This window comes from Podarcis raffonei, chromosome 17 (genome assembly GCF_027172205.1).
Source record: "Podarcis raffonei isolate rPodRaf1 chromosome 17, rPodRaf1.pri, whole genome shotgun sequence".
In the NCBI taxonomy this organism is placed as follows: Eukaryota; Metazoa; Chordata; class Lepidosauria; order Squamata; family Lacertidae; genus Podarcis; species Podarcis raffonei.
This window is the reverse complement of record NC_070618.1, coordinates 26,770,123-26,794,195: the sequence shown is the minus strand read 5'-3', so window position 1 is coordinate 26,794,195 and position 24,073 is coordinate 26,770,123. Positions and strand designations below refer to the sequence as shown.

The 24,073-nt window shown below is 43.8% G+C and overlaps 1 protein-coding gene across 4 annotated transcripts in view; it reads right to left on the bottom strand.

Annotated features, from left to right (window-relative positions):
• ADAMTSL1 (ADAMTS like 1) overlaps positions 1–24,073 on the bottom strand; it is a 478,676-nt gene that overhangs the window by 114,828 nt on the left and 339,775 nt on the right. For all 4 annotated transcript variants that reach the window (XM_053371804.1, XM_053371807.1, XM_053371806.1 and 1 more), the window contains 5 exons: positions 22,459–22,597; positions 15,161–15,211; positions 10,024–10,228; positions 7,740–7,887; positions 3,358–3,442 (listed from right to left, as the gene is read on the bottom strand). In XM_053371804.1, coding sequence (XP_053227779.1) covers positions 3,358–3,442; positions 7,740–7,887; positions 10,024–10,228; positions 15,161–15,211; positions 22,459–22,597 — 628 coding nt within the window. The remainder of the gene's footprint in view (positions 1–3,357; positions 3,443–7,739; positions 7,888–10,023; positions 10,229–15,160; positions 15,212–22,458; positions 22,598–24,073) is intronic.

Here is a 24,073-nt window from a genome sequence, read left to right as displayed (position 1 = left end):
GGCACTTGGCTATAAATGAACAAAAGGCACATATGAAATATATAATAGCTCTGAAGTATAACTTCATCATAACATGTAACAGCTGACAAATATATATTTACATACGATACATATAAATAAATATAAACATAACTATGATCTTGAGTATAATATTGTACATTTCCTCACTGTTTCCCCATGGCTTCAATTAAAATTTGCGCGATTTCAGGTCAGCCATGCCAGCATGGAAGCTTTACTATCTCAAAGACAAATTTTATGAGATGAAAATATGGCTCTAACATCAATCAAAACCAAAAATTGTCTCCAGGAAGGCTAGATATGTTTCAGCTAAATGTGTTTTGGAATGTGAAAGGTTCAGAGTCTAAAGGACAGCTGAAGCAGCTTGCACAAATCCTGCTGCCTTTCTGACACCATGAGGAAGACGTTAATTTTTTCCCCAATCCCAGGGCCAGCTCAAGACATTTGGCCGCCTCAGGCAAAGGAGCAGATGGCACTCCATCCTAATTCAATGTTCAGAACCCAACTGGGCTGATGTTTGAATTTTACTTCAACGTTGATGATAGGAGTAGAATCCTGCGCCACATCTGGGACAGCTGTCCAGATTAGGGGCCACAGGAGGGAGAAGTGGAACAGAGTCAGTTGCCTTACTCTGCCTAATATTAGGGCCAGCCTTGTCCCTTTCACAGTAGCAGCAGTTTTGAGAAAAGGTGATAGTGGCTGAAAAAGTAGCATCGAGGAAAATGCTTAGGTGGCCCTTCTCCCCTGTGGCTGCTTTTAAACAAAGAAAAAATATACTGTTGTTTAGTCGTGTCCGACTCTTTGTGACCCCATTTAGCTCATGCCAGGCACTCCTGTCTTCCACTGCCTCCTGAAGTTTGGTCAAACTCATGCTGGTAGCTTCGAGAACACTGTCCAACCATCTCGTCCTCTGTCGTCCCCTTCTCCTTGTGCCCTCCATCTTTCACAACATCAGGGTCTTTTCCAGGGAGTCTTTTCCAGGGAGCACTCAGGGCTGATTTCCTTCAGAATGGAGAGGTTTGATCTTCTTGCAGTCCATGGGACTCTCAAGAGTCTCCTCCAGCACCATAATTCAAAAGCATCAATTCTTCGGCGATCAGCCTTCTTTATGGTCCAGCTCTCACTTCCATACATCACTACTGGGAAAACCATAGCTTTAACTATACGGACCTTTGTCGGCAATGTGATGTTTCTGCTTTTTAAGGTGCTGTCTAGGTTTGTCATTGCTTTTCTCCCAAGAAGCAGGCATCTTTTAATTTCGTGTCTGCTGTCACCATCTGCAGTGATCATGGAGCCTAAGAAAGTAAAATCTCTCACTGCCTCTATTTCTTCCCCTTCTATTTGCCAGGAGGTGATGGGCCCAGTGGCCATGATCTTCGTTTTTTTGATGTTGAGCTTCAGACCATATTTTGTGCTCTCCTCTTTCACCCTCATTAAAAGGTTCTTTAATTCCTCCTCACTTTCTGCCATCAAGGTTGTGTCATCTGCATATCTGAGGTTGTTGATATTTCTTCCGGCAATCTTAATTCCGGCTTGGGATTCATCGAGCCCAGCCTTTCGCATGAAAAAATATACTTCACGTCTAATTTGGCATTTATCAACATCCCGTGAGAAACCACTTCCCATTTCAATACAGTAGGAATGGAAGGGAACCTTATGAGAAAGTCTTACAGGGCTTGTTCTTCAGTCCCCACCCCACCCTGGATAAATTGTAATATTTTAGCTTGGTGAATCAATGACATTCTTTAGTTTTTAATGTTTGATTACCGTACTTTTCCATGTATAAGATGAGGGTTGTTTTATTTTTACACAAAAAGAATATTAAAAATCGGCGTTCGTCTTATTCACGGATAGTGCAGAGGGGAGACGGGTGTTTTGTTTCAGCCATGAGCAGCAGCTTGTCACTGGTGACTGGGTGGGTAATTGGTGTCTGCGGCAAGGGCTGTTTTGGATTGGCTCACCAACTCAGGGCAACCCCACCAAAAAAGCTCAACAACTCTCGGCCATTTCCCCCCATTTTCTTAAAATGTAGTCCCCCAAAATAGGGGGCGTCTTATACATGGGGGGGGTATTATACACAGAAAAATATGTTAAGTAAAATGTCATATTTCAAGGTAAAGGTAAAGGGGACCCCTGACCATTAGGTCCAGTCGTGACCGACTCTGGGGTTGCGGCGCTCATCTCGCTCTATAGGCCGAGGGAGCTGGCAGACAGCTTCCGGGTCATGTGGTCAGCATGACCAAGCCACTTCTGGCGAACCAGAGCAGCACATGGAAACGCTGTTTACCTTTCCGCCGGAGCGGTACCTATTTATCTACTTGCACTTCATGCTTTCGAACTGCTAGGTTGGCAGGAGCAGGGACCGAGCAACGGGAGCTCACCCTGTCGCAGGGATTTGAACCGCTGACCTTCTGATCGGCAAATCCTAGGCTCTGTGGTTTAACCCACAGTGCCACCCGTGTCCCATTTCATATTTCAAGGTGGGAACCTCTAAACCAGTGGTTCTCAACCTGTGGGTCCCCAGATATTGTTGGACTACAACTCCCATCATCCCTAGCCCTGGCCTTGCTAGCTAGGGGTGATGGGAGTTGTAGTCCAACAACATCTGCGGACCCACAGGTTGAGAAAAGCTGCTCTAAATGTTTAAGTGAGAGACATTTTCTGAAATGAAAATTTACTTGGTGAAAGCACCCCATGAACCTTGGGAGTGCAGGGTGTGTGGAAATCTCAGATCCGATGGCCAGAGTTCACAAGATGAATTGCTGTAAACATGGCATTTCTGTGATGAATGTGATATCTAGGCTGGCTCTGAGCTAGCATAGGCTGGAAGCGGCAAGTTTTGATGTTTGTGTGTGCTTTCAAACTCATGCGAAGCCTGAACTATACAGTTATGCGAGAGGTTTTGCACTGCTTCCGCAACGGAGAGTTTGAGTCAGCTCTTATTCACCAGTTTACACGAACCAAAATAAATAAACTCAATCAGCATGCACAAAACCACTTTGGCTACGAGTGAAAATCAGCACAACTTGATTAAAAACCTCAGCTGCTACAAGCTTAGAGGGTCATAAAAATAAGCCCTCTGTGAATCAATTTACTCGGTTGTTAGAGCTACATCATGTTAATTGTGGTTTAACTCCTCGCAAGAAGACACAAATCAGCCAGGAAGACTTTCAAGTTAAGGGCAGGATTATGGGGTATGGAAAATATCCTAACTTCAATGGGGTTTAACTCCATTCCGGAATGTAACAAAATGCACCACACTTAGTCTTAAAGTAAAATACAGTTTCAAAGCACTGATCAACTCCTGACCTCATCCCAGTTTCAGAAAACCATACTCACGTTGGTTCTTCTGATACTATTGCTCCTTCTTCCAATTCCTGGGCTTGCTTGTACCATGGCAATTTAGCTTCAACAGGAAGTTTTTCTGCGGGAATAATTACAGGTAAATAGCAAATATGCCGCTGTAATATCATGCACATATTTTATTTTTTTTTGGTAAATCAATCCACCGATTTTCTGTGTGCTGCATTTATTTCATACTAGCAAGACACTAGTCACTATGACCACAGTGTTTGTGGAGAGCACATTCTGTCTCTGGGGACAGGGTGCAGTAAGTCTCTGCAGCCTCATTTGCAAACAATGCAAAACTGCAGCTCCTATCATTCCCAGACAGCATGGTCAATAGGGATGTGACAGGAGGGGAACAACATCTGGAGAGTCACAGGATAGCCACCCTGGTTTAGTGTGTCATCCAAATCCTAAACTCTGGTTAATCTGAACTATGGTTAAGATGCAGCTGATCTAAAACGCAAGCTGAAGTTTCCAAACTCCTCCTTGCAGACGTATTGGAGGAGACCAATGGGCTCGAGCCTGAAGCTCAGTTTCATTACACTAAACACTGGTTTAGTATTACGTCTGCAATAGTTCTCTCTCTGTGTGTGTGCTCTGCACATTTCTGCCAGAGGAATGTGTGGGCTTCATGACACAGAAGTCATGGATCTTCCCCTGTGGGAGACATGAGGTTTTGTTTTCACTTGTAAGCAGTGGCAGGAAGTGAAAATACACAGGTGCACACATTTCCTCCTGCTCCTTTTAATGTGCCTTATAGCCCCAAGTTCACGTTAACAGATCTGAAGATTCCTGCATTGCTTAGTCAAAGATGTGTGTGTAGTTATACCCATTGTATCCTCACTTTAATAACTTGAAGAAAATATATATATACTAAACTCCACTCTGATGGTTTATTATGACATTCAAGAAAATCCAGATGTGATGAGTGATAGTTGAAGAAACAGGCAAATGCAAAAATAGTTCAGTGATGCCCTTTCCAGTTTGAGCTTATCAGTTCATCAACTATGTGAATTCGAAGAATGAGCTGAATACTTTCCCTGTCATTTTTGATACAAAACAGCGCTGCTCTGTATCCCGACCTCTCCCTTCCCCTCCAAAATCAGTACCAAAAATATACATTAGAAGTATCTAATAAAATACTCACTTTAGGAGCCAAAATATACTCCCTTGGGAACATAAATCTGGACTTGGCTAGAGTAAACTGGAGCAAACCAGACTTGCAATGGCCCTTCAAGGCTAGACCTGAGGACCTGAGCCCATGACAAATGGGTGACTTCACCCTGAAGGAACAGAAAACCATCCCCAGGGACCTACTGATCTCTGCGGAGATCACTGGATGCTACAGCGCTGCTCCCAAGCTCTCTGACTACAGCAGGCTGCTGGAAATATGTGATCCACCTACATGACCATTTCCTCCCTGAAATTCATGACCCAGAAACAACCCTACATGGGCCCTTTTTTCCTTCAAATCCACTTGAACAACAGTTTACAGTTCTCATATTCAAGCTAGCTAGAAAAACAGCAGCTGTAGATACCGTATTTTTCCACCAGACCATAAGACGCACCTAGTTTTTGGAGGAGGAAAACAAGAAAAAAAATATTCTGAATCTCAGAAGCCAGAACAGGAAGAGGGATCACTGCGCAGTGAAAGCAGCAATCCCGCTTGCTGTTCTGGCTTCTGGGATAGCTGCACAGCCTGCATTTGCTTCATAAGACGCACACACATTTCCCCTTACTTTTTAGGAGGGAAAAAGTAAGTCTTATAGAGCAAAAAATACGGTAATTAATAAACTAAGTTAACCAATTGTTTCTTATAGAGCAAAAAATACGGTAGTTGCTACTTATGAGCAACATTGCTCTGATTAGAGTCTCCAATTCTGGCAATTCGACACATGCAGTTGTTTCTGAGTAAGCCCAATCTGTTTTATGTTGAATCCTAGAATTAAGAACCCTGGGTCCATATGGAACGCGGCTTTTCTGAACCTCCCACCAATAGCTCATTGCACTTCCCCCAAAAAATCTTCTCTTGAAGGTTGAGAGAACTTCAAAAGTGGAATTTAACATATGCAGGGAATACAATTTGGAGTGAACTCTATTAACCCTCCCCTTTCTGCTTGTGTATGGACTGGGCAGGTGAAGCTTTAGATGCTGCAAGACACAAAATTTAGATGAAATCTTTTGATGATGGATCTACTATAGGGACGTATACCCAGCCTAAGGATTCAATAAGGGCATTCCCTGCTGCTTAGGGCCCCAGGTTTTCTTCCAGGCACAGAAGACTGCCACGGAGCAGAACAGGAAATTAATACATACATACATACTTTTATTCCATGCTTCCTTCCCACAGTTCAAATCATGCTCAAAGCGACTTACAGCATGAAAATATGCATAACTACAACATGACAAAGTAGTAATAAACTGTAAATAGAACATTTAAAAATGCACAACCAGGCTGAACGATTTTCACACAACAAGCTTTAAAATAAAGATGCAAAAAACCCAACAGCAACAACCCCCTTCCCTTACCAACAACCTCTCCAATAGATTGTGCATTCAACATTTTTCATACAGTCTTTCACATTGATTGAACTATCCGTTGCAATTCTGGCAACACACAGTGACTATAACCTGTAATCCTATTTCACATTTCCTGTGATGAATTTTCCTGGAGTAGATTTATGGGCATGAGGACAAGAGGAAGAGGATAATGAAGTCATTATGCCCTGATTCCTCCCCAACCATTACTTGCCAGATTTCTATTCAGATATATTTAGTGGTACCACTTGATGTTATATATGTGGAAATGCAGCTCTTAGCTTAATCTGTATTTTACCATGTTCATTAACTCTAATATGTAAAGAGATATTTCTGTTTATACACAGTATACTTATTTTTATGGTAATGGAAAGTCAGGCCTTATTGCTTTAAAAAACTGTACAGCCTTGTAAAACAAAAACAAAAAAAACCCCCACATATGGTGCTTTCCTGTAGAGATGCCTGCATGATGCCTGTAAAATATGGTGTGTATATGCCTTGGTGGGTGAGAGGGAAAGAGACATATTAAGTCACATTCTGTTTACAAATCCTCAAGGCCAGCCCAAGGCATTCTGCTGTCCTTTCCAACTCTATAATTTGACTTTAGCATCTGAGGCAGCCAATCCCAGAAGCAGGGTGTAAAAACACAATAACAATGTTACAATAAATAAAACAAAGCAAATTTGCTGACTTTGCAAGTTGTTGAGCTGATCTTAACTTTGGTCTGACACAATACAATTATCATGGCGTTTGCAACTTGTTTGGTGATGACATGATACGGTATCATCTCAGACCCTGATGTTGCTCTAGGAAGCTAAGTGCAGTCAGAACAGAATATACACACTTTCAGAGTTAACGCTAAATACTACAGTGGTGCCTCGCAAGACGAAATTAATCCGTTCCGCGAGTCTCTTCGTCTTGCAGTTTTTTCGTCTTGCGAAGCACGGCTATTAGCGGCTTAGCGGTTATTAACGGCTTAGCGGCTTTAAGAAAAAGGAAACAAACTCGCAAGAACTCACAAGACGTTTCGTCTTGCAAAGCAAGCCCATAGGGAAATTCGACTTGCGGAATGACTCAAAAAACGGAAAACTCTTTCGTCTTGCGCGTTTTTAGTCTTGCGAGGCATTCGTCTTGCGAGGTACCACTGTACTTCTGGTAAATAAGCCACTATAGCTGCTAGAGGGATGTGAAAATTTGTGTCCTGGGCTTTTTAGACTCGTTTACCCATGTACAGGGACACAGGTGGCACTGTGGTCTAAACCACTGAGCCTCTTGGGCTTGCCGATCAGAAGGTCTGCGGTTCGAACCCCCGCGATGGGGTGCGCTCCTGTTGCTCTGTCCCAGCTCCTGCCAACCTAGCAGTTCAAAAGCACACCAGTGCAAGTAGATAAATAGGTACCACTGCAGCAGGAAGGTAAACGGCGTTTCTGTGCGCTCTGGTTTCCATCACGGTGGTCTGTTGCGCCAGAAGTGGTTTAGTCACCCGAAAAGCTGTCTGTGGACAAACGCCGGCTCCCTCGGCCTGAAAGCAAGCTGAGCGCCACAACCCAAGTAGCCTTTGACTGGATGTAACTGTCCAGGGGTCCTTTACCTTTACCTTACCTTTTACCCGTGTACTATCTGAGACCCAAGGGGTGCATTGCTTGCCAGATGTGAATCCCCCCCACAGCTCTCCTACTCCACTATATTGGCTAAAATTAAACCTAGGGCATCACCTCTCAGACTTCCGACTTACTGGTGGAAATGTCCTGCCACTCGGGTGGCGAGGAGTATACATGTATTTAGAGGGAGGGAGAGAGAAAAGGAGGCAAGGATTCTTTTGCCCTGTGTTTTACCTTTGGGCTTGTAGCAAGGAGTGGGAACGATGCATTCTTCTTTGATGTGAGGCTTTGTTTTAGCAGTGCAGCCACCGGTATGCATCCCTCTGTGATCAATGCACAGAACCACTCGGTATCTTAGGCCTTGGCCACATGTCACTGTGCACTGAAAGGAAAAAACAATGAAAAAAGTATATTCCTGAATAGCCAGACTCTGCCTCCCTTTTCGAACCCTGCTTGCCCATATGGACAATTAGCAATCCGAACCGGAACAACACCATCCACCCATCCTGGCTTTCTGATCATGGTTTGTTAGGAAGAAGCAAACCACAACTATGGTTTATACATAACAACAAACCATGTACATACAGCTTATTTCTTCCGCTCATACCTGGGCAAGAGCAACAGGGCAGAATACGCTAGCATGCTGCTTAATCCCAATTAGCCGTTAATGGTGGCGTTGCATGGGGGGTCCACAGAGGTGATTGCCCTAGGCGTAAAATTGTTAGGGGTGCAAAAATTCAGCACCCGGTGCTGCCTCAATACAGCTGCGTGCTTCCGTTGCTGGGCTCCATTGAAAACAGCTTCTCCATGCAAACCAGCAAGTGACCTCTCCAGACAATGGAATATGATCTGCTGCGTGATGTGGACACCATTAGGCAGTTGAATGTGCATGCATACTCTGTCCATTTCTTTCCCTCCCACCCCGCACCTCGTGGCCTCGGACACTGGCAACCCATGCTATGTCACTGGCCACAAGCAATGGTTTATTGTTCCCAACATGTGCTTTGTGTGTGACTGGCATTCTGAGTTAAGAGGAAGGAACAAGAGAATATGATGGTTTGGATTGTTCATAATTATTTGGTAGATAGGTCGTCTCCCCTTCTTTCTTTCTTTGTCACTCACTCGCTCGCTATCTCAGTACTGGCTATTTGGCTTGCAGCCACAAGTTGCTGTGCTTACTAACACTTCATCACTTTCATTTGTAGTCACTTTGGCTTAGTACAGAGGCAAAGCACTTAATGTTATGTGGTAATCAGTGCGATGTCAAGCTTTTTTGGAGTGGTGAATGGTGAACTACATACAGTAGGCTCTGCTCCTTCAACTACTTTTTTTAAGAAGTCCAGGTGAGATCAGAGCCTCTCTACAGAAAGGTGGCCTTGGATAATGATATGGAGACTGTTGGAGGTGCCAGGTGCAGTCCTGCTTGCCCTGTGGGCTGATATACTTGCATAGAAGATAAGAGAGCAACCTCCAAGATTCCTAGACTGCTGTTCCTGTGCTGATCTCTTGACATTCCTTCAGTGTTATACTGATACTCTTAGGGTTTGCTGACCTAACCTCACTTCCTCTCCCTTCTTCTCCATGCCTCCCTTGTGACCAGAGGGACGCTTGAATCTCTCTCCATCTGAGATGCAAGCAAGTTAGCTAGAACTGGGGATCTCTCCAATCAAGGAATAAACACAGGTTTTTATTTATTTATTTTACAAACTCAGAATCTCAATGTGCTTCTCCGGGTGTGTGTGTGTGTGTGTGTGTGTGTGTGTGTGTGTGTCAAGTACAGTGGTACCTCGGTTTACGAACTTAATCCATTTTGGAAGTCCATTCTTAAACCAAAACCGTTCTTAAACCAAGGCGTGCTTTCCCTAATGAGGCCTCCCACCGCCGGTGCCCTTCCACTGTTCAGATTCTGTTTTTAGACCAAGGTAAAGTTCTCAAACCAAGACACTATTTCCGGTTTTGTGGAGTTTGTAAACCAAATCGTTCTGAAACCAGTCTGTTCTTAAACCGAGGTACCACTGAATTTTCCTCCAGGGGGGATTCTGCATGGTAAACTTCTGCTGAGCATTTAAGCTCTCGCTGTCATCAGCCACGGTAGTCTAAAGAGAGGCTGTATCCCACTTTTCATAATAATAACCTATCATAATAGCAATCTACCCTTGCTCATTCCTTGTTGATCACATTCGTGAAATGCATCACAGGGCTTTATAGAACTAAGAGGGCTAATAGGCAATGCTGCAATATACAGTGGTGCCTCTGGTTGTGAACGGGATCCATTCTGGAGCCCCGTTTGCAACCTGAGCAGAACACAACCTGCATCTGCGGGTGTATAGGTCGCGGTTTGCCACTTCTGCGCATGCGTGTGACGTCATTTTGAGCGTCTGCGCATGCGGCGAAACCGGAAGTAAACCTTTCCGGTACTTCCGGGTCACCGCGGGACGCAACCTGAAAACACTCAACCTGAAGCAAATGCAACACGAGGTATGACTGTAATATATATGCATTTAAAGAAAGCGGTTACCGGAGACCACTCCTGAGCCAACCACTTGGGGCAATCGAAGATGTTGCAAGGCTGGACAATGGGCATCTTGGGAGTGTACATGCACTTCCATTCTTCCACAGAGCTGACGAGCCCCTGGATGTCCTCTTCCACGCAAGAGATTGTGCGGCTCTGAATGCCTCCGCCGCAAGAAGAAGAGCAGGCGGTCCACGGGGTACTTTCCCACCTGCAAAACAAGATGCCAGTCAAGGAAAAGGCTGAGCATCTGAGCTTTCTCACTGCATGCATCTTACGATATATTGGCATTTTTCTAGCAGCAGCAGCAGCAGCAAAGCACAACCATGTCGGTTGCTGGAACAATTACATCAGCCAGTATTTCACCCCTGACTGCCTAACAAGGACAAAATTATTTAGCTGGTGAAAGAATTCACAGCATGACATGAACAGAATAAATCTGTGGATTCAGTTTGCCTTGGCAGGGGTCACCCACCTTTACGGGTCTGTGGGCACGTTTGAAAATGGGAGAAACTGTTGCAAGCAACCAGGCACGCATTCCAACGTTGCGTACTGATCAGCGCCTACGCATCTTCCCTGAATCACCATTTCTCAGGGGCAGTGCATTTCCGCAATATTCGAATGGTGAGATATTACTGCCAGGAGAACACAGTTCCTGCAGTCTGGAATGTGGCAGTGGTGTGTGTGTCACAGGCACTACTAGATTCTGCCTGAGACACCAAGTGCAGCTACACCATATTGTATGTGCCGTGCTCAGCGATGGAGCTGAAAGGGAACAGTCTCAAGGCAAAGTACCTTTGTCAGTTTCTTTCCTGGCAGAGGGGTTTCCAGTTAAGTCTTTGAGTCAATGGTCAGCAAGTAGAGGGCTGCCCTGGGTGCTAGTGTGCTAAGCCTTCAGTCTTTAACCCCTTCCATGCAGCCAGCGGGCAAGTACAGTTATTGTGGATGCAGCTACGACTCCCACATCCAGCTATACTTTTTGTGTTGGCAACCAGGTGGGAAGAAGGAACAGACAGCATTCCCTCAATGCTGGGTCTGGATTTGGCCCAGCAGCCTATACAGTTGCTAATTACTACGTTAGCTGGACCCAGTCATGTTGTTGTTTAGTCGTTTATTTGTGTCCGACTCTTCGTGACCCCATGGACCAGAGCATGCCAGGCACTCCTGTCTTCCACTGCCTCCCATAGTTTGGTCAAACTCATACTGGTAGCTTCGAGAACACTGTCCAACCATCTCGTCCTCTTCAGTCCCCTTCTCCTTGTGCCCTCCATCTTTCCCAACATCAGGGTCTTTTCCAGAGAGTCTTCTCTTCTCATGAGGTGGCCAAAGTATTGGAGTCTCAGCTTCAGGATCTGTCCTTCCAGTGAGCACTCAGGGCTGATTTTCTTCAGAATGGAGACGTTTGATCTTCTTGCAGTCCATGGGACTCTCAAGAGTCTCCTCCAGCACCATAATTCAAAAGCATCAATTCTTCGTGGATCAGCCTTCTTTACGGTCCAGCTCTCACTTCCATACATCACTACTGGGAAAACCATAGCTTTAACTATACGGACCTTTGTTGGCAAGGTGATGTCTCTGCTTTTTAAGATGCTGTCTAGGTTTGTCATTGCTTTCCCCCCAAGAAGCAGGTGTGTTTTAATTTCGTGGCTGCTGTCACCATCTGCAGTGATCATGGAGCCCAAGAAAGTAAAATCTCTTACTGCCTCCATTTCTTCCCCTTCTATTTGCCAGGAGGTGATGGGACCAGTGGCCATGATCTTCATTTTTTTGATGTCAAGCAATTTCCCAGGTCACATGCACACTCAATGCATGGGGCATGCTTACAGCCCAAACCACTAGCACTGACATCTATGCAGTGAGCAGTACATCTGCAGCAGAGTCCCCATGCTAGTGTGAATTTTGATGACACATGGTTTCCTATCTGATGGAGAGCCTATGTACACAAAGTTGTAAACACAGAGACTTCCCTCTTCAGACATTTCATTGAATGTGCAACACTGGTGGCAATGGCCTGTAGCACAGTCCCACCTCCCTGTCCACACACCGAGTGGACGAATGTGACGACTATCTGAACAGGGCTATTGTTAATGTGAAACCAACAAAGGACTTAGGCTACAATCCTAACACCGCTTACCTGCAAGTGAGCCTCCCCAAATTCAATAGGACCTACTTCTGGTTAGGGATACATGAATCTTTCAATTTCAGTTTCTTGGAAAAGCTCCTAATTTTCCCAAACTTAAATCCAGTTCTCTAGATTTCCACAATAGTTTGTGATTTCTTGTTTAAAGTCCTCATGAAAGGCCATCAGCATTTTAGCACAAATTTATTCTAATAAACAACTTTCCATATGCTATTTTGCCCAATATACAATTTTTGCAATGCAATCTCCCCTAATGTAATGCATTGCTGTATGTTATTTTTAACAGACATATATGCATTTTAATGCTTAGTTTAATATATAGATTTTTTTTGTATATATTACTTGGCTGGAGAACTGCATTGCAAAATTTGCAGAAGTGCAAATTTCAAAGTGTGGTAAGAATTCATCTCTACACCACCTTTTTTGTTGCCCAGGTGAGGAATAACCACCTTTTGAATAAACCACAGAACCAAGGAAACTATTTCCAAGTCCAGCATCCAGATTTAGGGACCCAGCATTTATTATAGCTATTGTAATAGGACATAATTCACTCATTGGTTCTGTTGTCTGTTCAAAATGTGGTTGTTCCTCACCTGGGTAATGAACAAGGTGTTGTACAGGTGAATTCTTACCATGAAAGGATGGCTCTGTTTGGGCTTGCTTATTATTTTGGAAAGTTGGTTTTAGGTAAGATTGCCTTTAAGTGGAAACTGAAATTAATTCCTCCCCTTCTCTACATCAGTTCCAGTTCCCATGCAAGACCACTCTTTGTGGGTGAAGTTCTTTGTTGACTGAGAAGCAGTAGAAGCAAACTGATGGAGGGAGAGACACAGCGCCGTTAATTTCCTCTTCCGTTAAATGTGGGGCTGGGCATCATGCTAGTGATTGTGGATAAAAGTTTGCAAGGCAGGTCTGCATAGGCTAAAGTGTGGTTGGGCTATACTTTGAACTTAGCATCTAGATCAGGCATAGTTGCCAGCTCCTAGGGGCCTGTGGGATGTAATCCACTGGGAGCAGTCAAGTACAGCATTCCTTGTTTTGCTAGAGTGGACATGTAAGGGAATGTTTGGTCCAGCCAGTCAAACTTCCTGTTCCTCCTGGCCTGGAGCATCCTTCTTCTTGCATGTGACTAGTAGGCGGGCAAGACCTTTCCAGACCTGGTAAAAGGCCAAGACATGCTGCCACTCTCCTTCTTTTCCATCTTCCTTTCGTCCTGTGAACTGCTGGACTGCTAGCCTGCAATCACTAGGTGAATCTCCCTTATGGGGTAAACCGTTTTTATACGTTTGTAAATTTAAGCCTAAAGCCTGCCTTCAGGGATCACACTGTGCTCTGCCTGATCGTGAGTAAACTTTATTTTTATTGCTTATGAGTAGGACTGTGGTGTCTTTGTTCTTTTAGGAGGGATTCAAGGGTCTTACCAGGAAAATATTAGAACACATTTCAATCTGGACAAGCCAGACTGAATTGCATATTGTCTTAAGAAACTCACACAAGTTTGCAACTAGTTTTCTGCTGTGTAAAGGGGAATGCACTCTGCTAAGTAAAGGAACTTGCTAGCGCAAGTTAGGAAGGATATCAATAAACAATATATCCTCTCCTGCCACCCTGAACATTCCCACAGGGCCGAGGCATTGTTGTTGGTTTTTTGTTTTAGGGGACCAGGTCCCCTCAATGTTCATGGGGCACTTGGCTCCTCCTCCTGGCTCCTCGTGATGTCACACACATGATGTGAGAACATCACATTGGGCCCCCTCAATCTTCTTGAGAAGTTGGCACCTCTGAGATCAGGACTATGCAGACCTTGTCTGAGGCCAGGTATATTGTTCGAATAAAGCTGTAAACTCAAACAAAAAGGGAGCTGGTCTCAAGTGGGGGCCCTCAGCCAACTTAGCCCACCGAAGCCTAGCCATTCTAAGTTTCTGAACAAAACTATAGCAGCATACTTTTTATATTTACCATTCATTTGCATTCCAATGAGAAATGCAATTATGTGCTGCACAATTCACCAAGCCATTCATCCTTCACAGTCACTTTAATCTTAATAGCATAATATATGCCTTACAGACACACAAACGCACACAGATGTTTCTCCCCAATCAAGCTTGTAATCGGCTGAATGCTTCAATAATTGGGCTCACGGTTGCCTCAGAATAAACACACAGAAGAAAATACTTGCATAAGTCACATCAATAAGCCAAACAGAATTAAATAGATTCTGCTTCAATTTGGCAATTGTTAAAGAGCAAGGCCTTAGTCGCAAAATTATAAAATAACAAGCTTCTAGCCAATTAAGACTCATTTATGTTGCTTAAAAGATGAATATGCGAGAAATAATGTAATAGAGTCATGCAAAAACGCCAAATGCTGTCAAGAAATATGGATTGAGACAATGGCTTTTATTGGCCCCATTAGCAATTAAACTGTAATAACCTGGATTGCTATGTTAAAACTAGAGATGTCAGAATTTGTTTTCAATTAATTGGTCTTGTTTATAGCTGATTATATAACAAGTTGAATGGCAGTATTTTGACTTTTAACATATTACGTGAAAATAATAATTCTGGAGAACACAAATGCTCTCTGTTGCTATAAACCTTTACCTTAAATGAACTGCCTTCAATCAACAGACTGTAATTGCCATTTTGAGAAAGATCCAGTTAAAACTCTGCCTCTCAAAGTGCCAAACATGTGCCCACATGGGGAAAAGAAAGGGTGGCCAACAGCTTGACATTTTAATTTCAGTCTCAATTGGATATTTCAGTGACAAGATTCTTTGGTTTGTGTGATAGGTGATTATCATTCTTTGCAAGAACTCCAGGACACGAGAAATCCAGATTTCAGTATCTCATGTGTACAGAAAAGCAGGAAGCAATGAAAACAAAACACAAGACCGCAGGCCCAGAGCGTGTTTGCAGATCACTACCACACTCTGTTAAGAGTATCAATCAACCACAGGCACATATCTGCATGTTTGTTAAATAGAGAAGCTGGTTTACATACCGAGGAAGAGGATGGTAGAGGTCATAGGGCATGATCTGCTTGTATCCATCACTGTTAGGAACAATAATGCCAACCCTCTGAGTAGAAGGTACACACAATAAAATAAACACTAAATGATTACATTATACAGAGACATAGCATTAAATAGATTATTATGTCATTCTACTCATGCGGCTAAAAATCTAGCTTCAAAGACTAAGGAGCAAGCAAAAATTGACATTGGCACTCAACATTTCACTTTGCAAAATATTTCATGAACCAATTTTTTTAACCTATTAGTTCATATGGCTCCCACAATGTAAAGTGATTTATTTATTAAATGCAGAACAGTTATGTTCTTAAACTGAACTCAACAGAGTTAATGAATAAGTGAGGGAGAGAATGATGTGTTTTGCATTTGTAGGGAAGGGGCGCAGAACTTGTGAGCCTCCAGATGTGCTGGGAGTTCAGTTCCCATCCTCACTGACTGTGGGCCATGCTGGCCGGGGCTGATGGGAGTTGGAATTCAACAACATTCAGATAGCCAGAGATTCCCCATTCCTGGTGCGTGGAAAAGAAGTGTTTCTCAACTCTTACAAATCACAAACAGCAAGGAGTTATTCTGTCTCACTAAAAATAAAGCCCACCACCAAATTTTAAAGGTCAACCTAAAAAGTAGGGATTTTGTGCTGCAAAAAGAGACATATTCACCATTACTTGTTGACAAATAAAATGACTCTGTCGATCAGTAGGATTCGATTATAACATCTCAACAAGGTGGGAGAAATGTTGCCATCTTTGTACTAACCATAATGTTGAAGGATGCTTCCACACATCAAAGTTAACAGGAAAACAGGAAGCACAAACAGGAAGTACATCACTGGAGTTTCTTTTTGTTGGGGATTCAGGCTACTCATGCTTCTCTTGCATGATAGTGATCCTGCTAGTCCACATGGTCTAGCATCCATCACAACCTGGATCACTCCTTGTTCAGTATGTGGTTTCCAGGTCACCAGTGCTATAATTTACAGTCTTAATCCCCCACATTTACAGGGATGCCCCTTTACGACATCATAGCTCATTAGCTTATGAACTAAGCATTGATAAACCAAAGACTGAGCAAAGTGAAGCGAATATGCAAAAAGGCTACATTGCCTGAGAGGTAAAAGTACATATTCTAATGGATCACTTCCCAACAAATTATAAAGCAAGCAAACAATACAAATCAATAATAGGAAAGCATCGGTTTTCTTTAAGTTCTTGTTTGGATCTTCAGTGCTTATAGTTTGCATCTATGTGTACTGCTGCATGAGAGGAGGCTGAATGTAAAAAATGGGTTTGTTAGACACTAAGGTGGTAGCATATTGGCATTCTAAATTCTAGATGGCCAGTGAGGAACCACATTGCTGCTGGAGACCAATCCTTCGCTCCGCTATGTTGTCAGCCAAGAACCCGGAGCCCAATACCAAAACACAGGGTTAATTGTTTTGGCAACTGCAAGAGCCCAGAGCCTAATTCAGTAAAGGCCACAGCAAACCCGAGTTTGCAGAACTACTTGACAAGTGTGCGGGGATGCCACAAATTTCCTTGAAGGCAACATCCGGACCACTGGGCACGTGATGAAAGGTTAGGGGGCTCAGAAATACATTTAAAATAGAGCTGATCATCTTTGTGTGCTGTCTGTTGAACCCTGAATTTAGGCTGCATCCAGGTGCAGGTTATATACACTGCTCCTTGGTGGGGCTCTTAAACACAGGGCTGCAGCAGCATTCCTGAAAGGTCAGAGTTGCAGATTCCAGGCAAACAACTCTGCACATGCAACCAGACCCCCTTGCTGCAGATGTTTTGTGTTGTACAGATGGACCTCAAGGGAAGCGAGCACACCATCCGGGGCTACTCAACACGGGCCCACTCTGTGCTTCCAGATTCTTCGTCTGGAAGCCCCAGTACACCCCAGATGTTCCACCCCAATGTGTATGAGAGCTCAATGACTTTTTCTTAAGCAGAAGCAGCCCTGGGAGGCTGCAGTTTTCCAAGCAGAAGAAAAGCAAGAGGAAATGAGGTGCTTAACCCCTTCTTCTGTGGCTGTCTGCTCAAGATCAACCTACACACCCACCCCAGCTGCTCCCCTCTGTTGGGGTTTGAGGCTCTTTCAGCAAGTCTGAGGTGGAAGGGCCTTGCATATTAGACTGCATTACGGATAAGGAGGTAAAGCTGGAAGAGAGTCCTGACAGGATGTTTTCTTAACTAATTAGAGAGGTCTTTTCAGTTCATTTCAAATTGGCAGGTTACGCTGGAAATTTCTTAACTGCCTTGCTCTTATTCTGTCATCACGTTGCTGAAAAGTATTTAAATAGATAGCAATTATGAGGCAAATATCACAGTCAATCTGTATTCCTGTTTCCACTAAATTCGTGATCAGAAGAGCAACGAGGCAAGTATTTTGGCACATTGTGTGTACGGGAAGAGACTCTTTGTCAATGCCTGCAAGATATGAGTCCTTAGCAGTTTCGGTTAGCGGTAGAATGCTTTCCGCTGTGATAGCTGCCCTGCAACTGGGACTCATAAGGCAAGCAAGCTCCCACATGAGACCTCAGACTGCCAGTCAATAATTAAGCAGCAGAATTCAATCTGGAGGGCAGTGGGCCTGTACTGCGTGCTACTGTTGAATGGTTTCTTTAAATTTTAGGTTTCATTATTGTTCCACAAGATGTGTCTGTCTTTAAGGGCCAGAGCAAATAACATGACCTAGTTTTACATCTGTGAAGCAGTATAGCAGGTGCTGTTAGGTAAAGGTAAAGGTACCCCTGCCCGTACGGGCCAGTCTTGACAGACACTAGGGTTGTGCGCCCATCTCACTCAAGAGGCTGGGGGCCAGCGCTGTCCGGAGACACTTCCGGGTCACGTGGCCAGCGTGACATCGCTGCTCTGGCGAGCCAGAGCCGCACACGGAAACGCCGTTTACCTTCCCGCTAGTAAGCGGTCCCTATTTATCTACTTGCACCCGGGGGTGCTTTCGAACTGCTAGGTTGGCAGGCGCTGGGACCGAACAACGGGAGCGCACCCCACCGCGGGGATTCGAACCGCTGACCTTTCGATCGGCAAGCCCTAGGCGCTGAGGCTTTTACCCACAGTGCCACCCGCGTCCCTGCAGGTGCTGTTAAGTTATGTTAATTAAACTGTTGGGTATAGTATATAAAGATCAGCAAGTAGCTCTCTCAGTACCCTGGTGGATGGGTCACACTTATTGATATAATGTAATTTAGTGTAAAAGGAGTTTTTGCTTTTGTTATTTGTTATTAAACCAAGCAAAAGTTACTTTTGCGTTTCTTGAATGTATGGTCTCCCCAGCACACCTTCTGCAGCCAAACTAATCTGCAAATAACCAATAGTTACAGATGCTGCTTTCCTGCAAATTGGCTCCACCTCTTTGTGGGGACACATTGTGCGTGAGCCACCAAGCCTCCCCCCTCAGTGTGGGGGGCGGGACTGTGTCCCGCCTTACCCTGGGGAGGCCTGGCCATGCCAGTTAGCCAAGCGGCCAATCAGGCGGCTTGGGGAGCGTGGCTGGGACCAATTTAAACCACAGCGTGCTGTTGAACTGGCCCTTTTCAGCCTCACGTCGCAGATCTCCTGCCCTCCCACCCGTTGTACAGGTTGCATCACTGGCCTTGCTATGGACTTCGGTTGGTCGCCGTTGAGGGGCTTGGTGGGACTTTTTCCACTTGGCAAATTGGCACTGGCCACTTTGTTTTCACCTACCTTGTGGCAATTGTCACAACTTTGTAAGGTTTGGTGGTTAGGCATTGGAATAGCGTTGTGTTAGGCACTGGAATACCCCTCTGTGGTATTCCAATCTGGGGGTGTGGATATTGTCTGAAGCCTGGGGAGGGGCTAGGGCCATGCCATGATCCCAGCGGGAACCCAGGGGATGCTCTAGTCGATCTGCATCGGCGGGGCTCCCCCTACTGGAGGTTTACCCTTACCAGACTCCCTGCAAGGCAGACAGGAGTCAGATATAGTCTGTTGATGCCAATGCCTGAGCCAATACCGCTGTAACCAATCAAGTTGTGGCCTAAATTTTGCCCATTAACATTAACCTAAAATTCTGTGTCCTTGTGCCTTTATTCTCATGGGGATGGCTTGAGGCTTTGACATGCAAAGCAGGATCAGCAGAAGAACAGTTGTGGGTTGTGTGCTCTAGCCTCTCCCGCTGCACCTCTTTTCGCCTCCCAAAAGTCATCCTTTCAGCCTCTGTCACACTAGATTGTGTTTCCAGCACAAACGCAAGAACCCACATGGAGGAAAATTGGCTGTGAGGAATTCAGGGGAAAGGGTTAGGCACAAGTACATTGCATACCCCCCATGGCTTCTCCACTACAAATCCCATGCTCCCAACTCTGCTTTGCAGTGGTGACCAAGTGAGAAGCGCCATCTTTTTTTGGTGACTGTAGTCATTGGTCTTTAGTGGGTCAAATGTCTTCTCTCTGCCATCGTGATCGTGCCAAATATGGATACTCAGCGGGGCGGTGGGTGAGCAGGAAATGGATGAACCCAACCTATGCATGTAAAGGCTAGAAGGAATCATTTTCGTTTGTCAAATGTGTAGGTGGATTTTTTTTTCTAGCATTGTATGTACAATGGAAGGAATTTGAAATAAAGGCACAAGATGACTTTGTTAGGACAAGCAGAGAAAGGGTGCGTAACGGAGTGTCATTCCGGGTGTTAAAAGGTATGCACAGTTAAGTAACATTAGCATAAAGGCTATAATTAATGTGAAAAGGAAAAAAAACCAGGTGATTTGCCTATCATATGCAACCTCCCAGGCGCCTGTCTGTAGCCTGCAGTGTGAATAGCGAAAAGATGGATAGCGCAAACACATGAGAAACCCACTCAGATCAAGGGCCTGAGTAAAGCTTATTCTTAATATTGGTGAAAATTGATTAATTAAACCAATTAGCTGGGGGGGCTATTCTGCAGTGCTCTTTCAGAACAGGTTCCGCTGCTGAGGATATATATATTGCTTCCAAGAGCAAATGCAATTATGAGAAAGGTCCTATACTACAGTCACATGACTAAGCCAACTTCATTCTGGTAGGTCCCGTAAGTGGAAGAGAAGACTCTTGCATCTAAAGGACTCCTGCCCTTCAGGATCCGTATGTCAGCAGCCTCACGTTGATCCGTCTTGTATAAGAGCAAAAATTACTTCCCCTGACATCTGCACAGAAGTTATTTTTCTCTTTCTTTTGATATGCATGCACCATGCAGCCACCTGTCTTAACATTTATGTATATGTAGTGTCAGGTTTTATATATATATAAAAAACCAAACTGGAAAACAGCTTTGAAATCAGTTCCCAGAAACAAATGGCGTGTGTGAGCTCTAATATAATAAACATCAAGAAAGGCAAACATTTAAAAATGAATGGCAAAAATAAATACCTAGGCATGTTTAATCTTTATTTTGCAGGCACCACTGACATTTTGAGCAGCCGGCCGTGCGTCTCCCTCTGCTTATGGTACACTGCAACTCGCAAATTTGTGAAAATGCACTTTTCTATTTACCCTGATAATTCAGGCTGGCACAACATGTAGACACCGGGTTGTACCTGTACGCAGCACATCAGTCATATCTTGTGCTCAATAATGCCTGTTTCTGTTGCTCTGGGCAGGCCAGGGCACAGAGCTATCATGCTACTTGCAACCAATATCTCAGGCAGGCCATAGCTAGCCGATTACGATGTAACAGCAGAAAAACAGAGGAATGCACAGGCTTGCTTTCCTTGCTCCTGTTAGTGCTACGGTTTATTATAAATCTGGTTTGTGGTCATGTTCTTTGCTGGAGGCCAATTCTGCCTTAATTGTTAACTTCTATTTTGCGCAATCTCTTTCCATATTGCTTATCCTTTTCAGGCAAACGTTTAACATCACTGAATGTTAAATGCCCTGCTTACTGTATTCTCAGAGCTCTTATTTTATCTGTTTTTTGGGGGGCGCTTGGCCCCTCAGCCCCTCCTAGATGGCACCCCTGGCTGAGTTAAAGAAATCTATCAGAAGTGGGCTTTTGTGTTAAAAAGCTGTGAGCTCAGGTCAGGTCCTAGAGACAAATTCCCAAGCTCAGAATATGATCAGAGGCACCTGCGTCTTTGATTCTAATCGCATGTCTTTTGTATCTGATTCTGGCAGCTAGACTTTGAGGTTCTAGAAAAATAAAACCAAAGTAGATCCAACAAGCCTGAAGTCTGTCTCTCCCCTGCTCTGACGAGCCCCAATTCTCATTATTTTTCTGTGTTGGCAATTGATTTTTTTTTTTAAAAAAACCCAACCAAAACCAGAAACACACCATAAGGTTCCCAGCAGAAGGAGTGGGAACATTTAATCAAAGGTCAAAGGTGACAAGCAATAAAGCCCTGGTCAATACTTAATTTTCATGAAGTGCCCTTTTCAAATTGGAAGAATATAACATTCAATAATACAAGGTGGCTGGAATTTCATCTATGTTATCATTCTACTGCTATCAGTATTTTTCTCCTTTCAACCATCAGAAACACTTGATGAAAACACAAACCAACACACCTTCTCCTCATTGATAAAGTTGTGGATAAATGCCAGTGATATGGGACGAGCATTTCTCCAGAAATGTTTCCATAGATATATCTCCCCCCACCCCCCCTTGCTCAAATGAAAATTATCTTTTTCTGAAAATGCAGCTTCATAATGACTGGAAGAAGACCATTCAAAATTGGGGCAATTGCAAAGTTGTGAATTAGTTTTTGTTGCCAGGTAACCACCCCTAGAAAGCATATATAGTAAGTTTAACTGCGGAGCTCCTTCTCCGTGCTAAAATGAGCATATTTTCAGTTTTCAGTGACTTCATTCTTTCTTAAACTTTCGACAACATAAGGACAAGTACAGTATGCTATTGATCTCTCTCTCACACATATATATATTCAAAAAATATAATTTCCAAGTGCATAACTAAATTACTTTGAATATCCCACTTTTCAGTGCAATCCTAAAAAACATGCCTACTCAGAGACATCAGCTACATTAACAACTCTTTCAAGAGTTGTCCACCACATCTACCTCAAAAATGCTGAATCAGATCCCAGTTAATTTACTATACTAGAACAGAAAATGTCCTGGGATTCCCCCCCCCCCCCCGCCCCAATTCAAGATGTTCCGATCAGTGTGGTTACATTAATTTGTACATGCCGGCTGGATAACAAGCTATTTGCAATCCTCTCAATATCTAAACAATAAATTAACTGGTCTGATTTTGCTCAGTGTAAACTATCTCAAAATTGTGAACGGACTTACCTGGCAGGGCAAGGATCCAGGTTGCACTCCTGAAGTTTTGGCTTTGGCTTGATGTTTTCAGGGTAGTAGTGGCAGTATTGGTCAGAGACCACTCTATTGCTTCTCAGATCATAGCACTCGGCAGAAGTCAGCTGGTAACCTTAAAAAAAATCTAGACTCAGAAAAAACAAAGACAACTACGCAACTCTGAATTAACTCACAGTGCTAAGGTTTGTGATACTGGGCTAAAATACTAACCAGAATGTACTTGCTAGCCTAAAAAGACCTTGCAAGTGGGTCTTAAGAATGTAAATATAGGTTTGTTCCAAACGTTCGTTTCTCTTTTGGTCACATGTATCACTAGAGCTAAGAGGCTACGTACAAATTAACAAACTTACGTGGCTGAGTTGTGATGGCGTTTTTTAAAGGTATGAAACGCAACTTTGGGAAACCATTATTTAGAGAGGAGAAGCAGTCGCGGAGAAGATGCTTAAGTCCTTTCTCACCTGCATCCAATTGTAACAGCCACCCTAAGCGGCTTCCCTCCACGTGGTTTCCAAAAACGTGACTGGAAGTCACTGTTAATTTCTCAGCTATCTGTAAAAATTTCATGTAAACATGTTCCCCCAATAATTATTTACACACACAAAATTAAAAAGGACAGGTGGTCCATTGCCCTACAATAACCTTAACTATTACATTGTCACATATCTTGAGGCCTGAACAATTTATCAAGACAATAGGTGAAATCCTGTTCTGCTGTTCTGCTCATGAAATGGCTGTTGATCCAAGAGAGTCATTCCCTAATGGAAGAGAAGAGATGATTTTCTCTTATTCTCATTTCCCTACAGGCCCTTGACTCTCGCCCACAATGTTTCGGAGGGTCCCCCCCCCAACCCTCTGAAACAGATTTCCAGGGTGTTCTGAGTCCTGGAGTGGGGAAAGGAGAACTGGCAAGAATTTCTTCCCCTTCTCTTGCATTGACAGACACCTTCACTGGATCAAGAGCTATTCTGCAAGTATAACAGCAGTATTGGATTTCGCCTATTGCCGAAGCCTTTCAAAAAGAAACATTCGAAAGTATCAGCTTCCCAGCCATTGTTTTATTCTGGGGATTTTATTTAATTCAAAGTCACTGCTGTATATAAAGTATAATTCAGAGTTAACAAAGGTCGGTGGATACTGTCGATGGCAGTTTTCTTGAGAGGAACAAGAAGTTTATAGAATGCCTGTCGTTGGCCCTTGCTTTTCTTAAGGTGGAAATTGATTCCTTTTGCCTCTTCTTGGTTAGCTGCATGCTGATGTCAACTGCAATATTATATGGTTCTCTTTTATAGAGGGTTAATGCCCTAGGCTGATTTCTGTACAACAACCTCAGATTCTTAAGCTTGGTGCTACAGAAATCTAAAATGATAAAGTAGTAAAAGCAAAGTGCAAACTTCCCCCGACTGCTCGTATCTTTCGGGTTGATTTATCTTTCCCCTTAAAGTCCAGCTTTTGCATTCTGCATTACGAGTCTCCTTCTGAGCATTTCCTCCCTTTCCCCCTGTAATTTCCCATATGGGAGTATCGACTGTTGTGACCTAATTTCAATTACCAGATACCAGTTCTCTCTAGGCGCTGCTATCCTTGACCA